At 36.0% G+C, this 3,685-nt stretch overlaps 1 protein-coding gene across 3 annotated transcripts; it reads left to right on the top strand.

The window, feature by feature from the left end:
* Positions 1-621: 621 nt before the first annotated feature.
* On the top strand, positions 622-2,827 carry LOC127117903 (ABSCISIC ACID-INSENSITIVE 5-like protein 2). Of its 3 annotated transcripts, none has more exons than XM_051048032.1 (4): positions 622-959; positions 1,340-2,022; positions 2,132-2,203; positions 2,320-2,827. In XM_051048032.1, exons 2-4 carry the CDS (start codon positions 1,363-1,365, stop codon positions 2,398-2,400), a joined length of 813 nt encoding a protein of 270 aa, XP_050903989.1. In that variant the 5' UTR covers positions 622-959; positions 1,340-1,362; the 3' UTR covers positions 2,401-2,827. The 3 variants fall into 3 exon arrangements, with proteins under 3 accessions (XP_050903989.1, XP_050903988.1, XP_050903987.1); XM_051048031.1 differs by having other exon boundaries at positions 623-959; positions 1,198-2,022; XM_051048030.1 differs by having other exon boundaries at positions 623-959; positions 1,159-2,022.
* The last annotated feature ends 858 nt before the right edge of the window (positions 2,828-3,685 follow it).

The following is a 3,685-nucleotide window of genomic DNA, read 5'->3' as shown; positions in this document are numbered from 1 at the left end:
AGTGGGGTTGAATTAGAGAAAATATGATAATAGGGGATGATTTTGTGTCAAAAATATTGTATCAAAGGCGTGATATTTATACAGAGTGGACATAAAATGCATGCGCCAAGAGGGCTGACGCCCAACATGACACAACATGCAGGCGTCAGAGGCATTGTCGCTTGCACTTAAGACACCACTCAGGCGCCAGGGGCATTGGCGGCTCCTCATGAGGGCCATTGCATGCGTCAATGCTATTGGCGCCTCCTCATGAGGAGCCAAATGCATGCGCCAATGCCTTAGACGTCTCCTTTACTAGATTTGGGGATGCGCCAGTTCATTTGACGCATCCTCTTCTAAAAGTGATTATTTTGATATTTATTTTAAAAAAATCACATATGCATCTTCATTTCTACTTTTTCTTTCTTCTTCTTTCTTTTCACGATAGCATTGTTCTTTTCTTTTAGAATCGTAGACCTTAAATATATATATTTTTAGATATATTGATGTAAATGTGAATTAAAAAATAAAATAAAATAAAAATAAATATTTTTAAAATTAAAATTTATAATTAAGTTGAATAAATTCAGAAAAAGAAAATCATTTAAAAAAAAGTATAAACATATCAAAATCAATTTCTTTAATGCATACAATTCCATTTCAACTAGAACTAGGCAAACACTATCGCTTTCAATATTGTACAACCCATGCCAAATCCAATATATTTCCCACACAACAACACTAATCTCATTTCTGATCAAACACAACAAACAATCATCAAACTCCAACGTTCCTGTCCAATTTCAACACACTACTGAAGTTTTGCTCCAAACAATCACTTGATTTGGTCGAATTCCAGTTTGATTTGAAAACACCCCACAAAAAAATGCATACTTGGATGGGTTTCTTCCTTTAACTTGTTCAGAGTTTGGTGATTTCTTTCCTTTTACTCGTTTCAGATCCTGTTTCTTCTCCTTCAGGTAATTAACTAACCAACAATATTCTCTTTTTTGGTGATGGATTTCTGTGTGATTCTTGCTTCATGATGGTTTTGATTAATGGGGTTGATCATGATTTGTGATATTTCCCAAAAAGGTTAAAACTTGGTTGAAAAAATGCAAAATTTAAGTTAAATTGTTCAATGTGAGTGATTTTTTTTTTTGTTTTTTTTTGCCTCAGCTGATGTGCATAAAATGGGGCTTGCAATTTTTCTTTCAGGAGTTCTATAAGGTTGGACTGGAGTGTTAGGTTTATTGGAAAAAGCATGGAAATTTGTTTTAGGACTGAAGAGTTTAGTCAATGATTTGGTGATTTTTAGGGAAAGTAAGTTCTAGGGTTTCTGATTCTATGGTGATGACAGGTTTTGGGTTACAAGTGTGTTGAATGGGGATTCAAACAATGGGTTCTCAAAGTAACGGGCAACAGTCTCATTTACAGGCTAATCAGTTAGTTAAGCAAAATTCATGGTATGGTCTTACTCTTGATGAGGTTAACAATTTACTCGGAGATTTGGGGAAGCCGTTAGGGAGCATGAATCTCGACGAGCTTCTTCAAAATGTATGGACTGCGGAAGGTAATAAGGTTGTAGGGATAGAGAGCGAGCACGTTCCGTCTTCGTCGTCGTCGCTTCAACGTCAGGCTAGTATGACGTTGGCTCGTGCTTTGAGTGGGAAGACGGTGGATGATGTATGGAGAGAGATTCAGCATGGTCAGAAGAAACAATATGGCGACGCCGAGAAGATTGTGGATGGAGAAATGACTCTCGGTGATACAACGTTGGAAGATTTTTTAGTACAAGCGGGGCTTTTCGCTGGAGGTTCTGTTAGTTCGACGGTGGAGTTGGATGCGATGGATATAGTTATTCCTCAGAGTTTTCAACCGAAAACAGGCTTGTTATCCTCTTCTTCTGTTAGTAGTATGTCAGATACGAAACCAGGTCGCAGAAGGGATACCTCGGATGCATACGAGAAGGCTCTCGAAAGGAGGCTGAAAAGGAAAATCAAGAATAGGGAGTCTGCCGCGCGTTCGCGGGCGAGAAAACAGGTTTAGCCTTTACACGTTATGTTAAAGAAATTGATTGTATTGGTCCTTTCTTCATTTGCGTAGCCGAAATATCATTTGTTTTGTCACTTATAAATGTTTGATTGTGCAGGCTTACCATAATGAACTTGTTACCAAGGTTACTCGACTAGAACAAGTAAATATTCAGCTCAAGAAAGAGAAGGTTACTCGACTATAAAATTTCGCATCCTTAATTATTGCGCAGATTTTTTTGAGTCATGTCATGCTGCAACTACAAATTTCCTGATTAAACTGTAATAAATTCTTTCCCTTATGCAGGAGTTTGAGCAGGGGCTACCACCGGAACCATCACCTGAACCAAAATACCGTCTTCGAAGAATAAGTTCTGCCCTTTTCTGACGTGCGACCAACAATGAAGTTTCCTAGCCCCTTACGTTCACGGCATTATGTTGAAGCGTCATGGATAAATAGAGCTTAACTTCATTGCAAAGTGTTGCTGCCCGTGGCGTGCTTTCGTTCAATCTACATCTATATTTAACTAACTAAAGGGTACATATTAGCTAAGGTTTGATGTTCTTAGAGTCTCGTGGCGGAAGTGTTGTCTGTTTGTGTAAGAATGAAGATTGTCTTTGTAAGTTAAGGTTATTATCAGGGAATCTAGTTCTTGAAAGAGGTGATTAACTTCCAAAGCTAGTGAAACTAAGTAGATCTTATTAGAGTATTTTAAAACTGCAAGATTGTAATAGACTTAATCTTAGTTGGTGTGCTATGTAGAGAAAGAAACTTTATGGAAAGATGAAATAGCAAAAGAAACATTAGTTTGTTATATGGTGTTTTCATGAAATTATGTCACTATTGAGAAACAATTTTTTCTAGTTTCCATATTCGTCGTTAGAGATATTCTACCGTGTTTTCTTTCTTCGATCACCGCATAAATATAAAAGAGAGAATAATTTTCTGTTGCGTCAAACACGTTCCATATCTTTTTCTCAAAAGGCTGCACTAACTCCTTTTACACACAGATGAAAAAACTTAAACGGACATAAGAGGCCACATCAACTACGGATCTTGTATATCATGCAAAAACTTCGACATTTTACGCTGACGGTGTAATAGAATTGAATTTATATTAATGCACGCATGTGATTGTGAACAAAATTATTCTTCGTTAACTATCTTTTTTGATTTCTTTTCTTCATCATTGCATAAATGTAAAAGAGAGAATAATTTTATATATGTCATATGCATTTGATCTTTTACTCATTACATTCACAGAGATAAAAAAAAGTTTTACATTGAGGCCATGAAGATCTTCTACAAATATATAGAACAAAATCAATAGAAAAAGTGTTGAATAGAAGTAAGCCATGTCTAAATACTTTCTGCAAAAGCACAATCCAAAAAAGATGTTTAGTGGTCTCAATTGCTTTGCCTTACCATAGAAGTTACACAAAGAAACATACTGCAACCTCCTCTAGGACATGAATTTTCACCCGCAGAAACTTTCTTTTTTGAAAAAATATGGAAAGAGTGTGGGATATCTGTAGTTCGACTATAAACATGTAAGTGTGTAAGTGTTTAGAAGAGTATTTAATAACTTGTTTTTATAATTAAACTCAGAGTGATAGCTTTATAGAAATAGTAAGATTTATACAAAGGAGTTTAGCCTTGTATGATAAGCATT

This window comes from Lathyrus oleraceus, chromosome 2 (genome assembly GCF_024323335.1).
Source record: "Lathyrus oleraceus cultivar Zhongwan6 chromosome 2, CAAS_Psat_ZW6_1.0, whole genome shotgun sequence".
Lineage (NCBI taxonomy): Eukaryota > Viridiplantae > Streptophyta > Magnoliopsida > Fabales > Fabaceae > Lathyrus > Lathyrus oleraceus.
Note: the sequence above shows the minus strand (reverse complement) of the source record. Positions and strands in the feature narration are given on the sequence as shown.

Coding starts and splice junctions, on each gene's coding strand:
- LOC127117903 (XM_051048032.1), top strand. CDS start 1,363: ATGGGGATTCAAACAATGGGTTCTCAAAGTAACGGGCAACAGTCTCAT. Junction 2,023..2,131: donor GTTCGCGGGCGAGAAAACAG/GTTTAGCCTTTA, acceptor TTGATTGTGCAG/GCTTACCATAATGAACTTGT. Junction 2,204..2,319: donor TTCAGCTCAAGAAAGAGAAG/GTTACTCGACTA, acceptor TCCCTTATGCAG/GAGTTTGAGCAGGGGCTACC.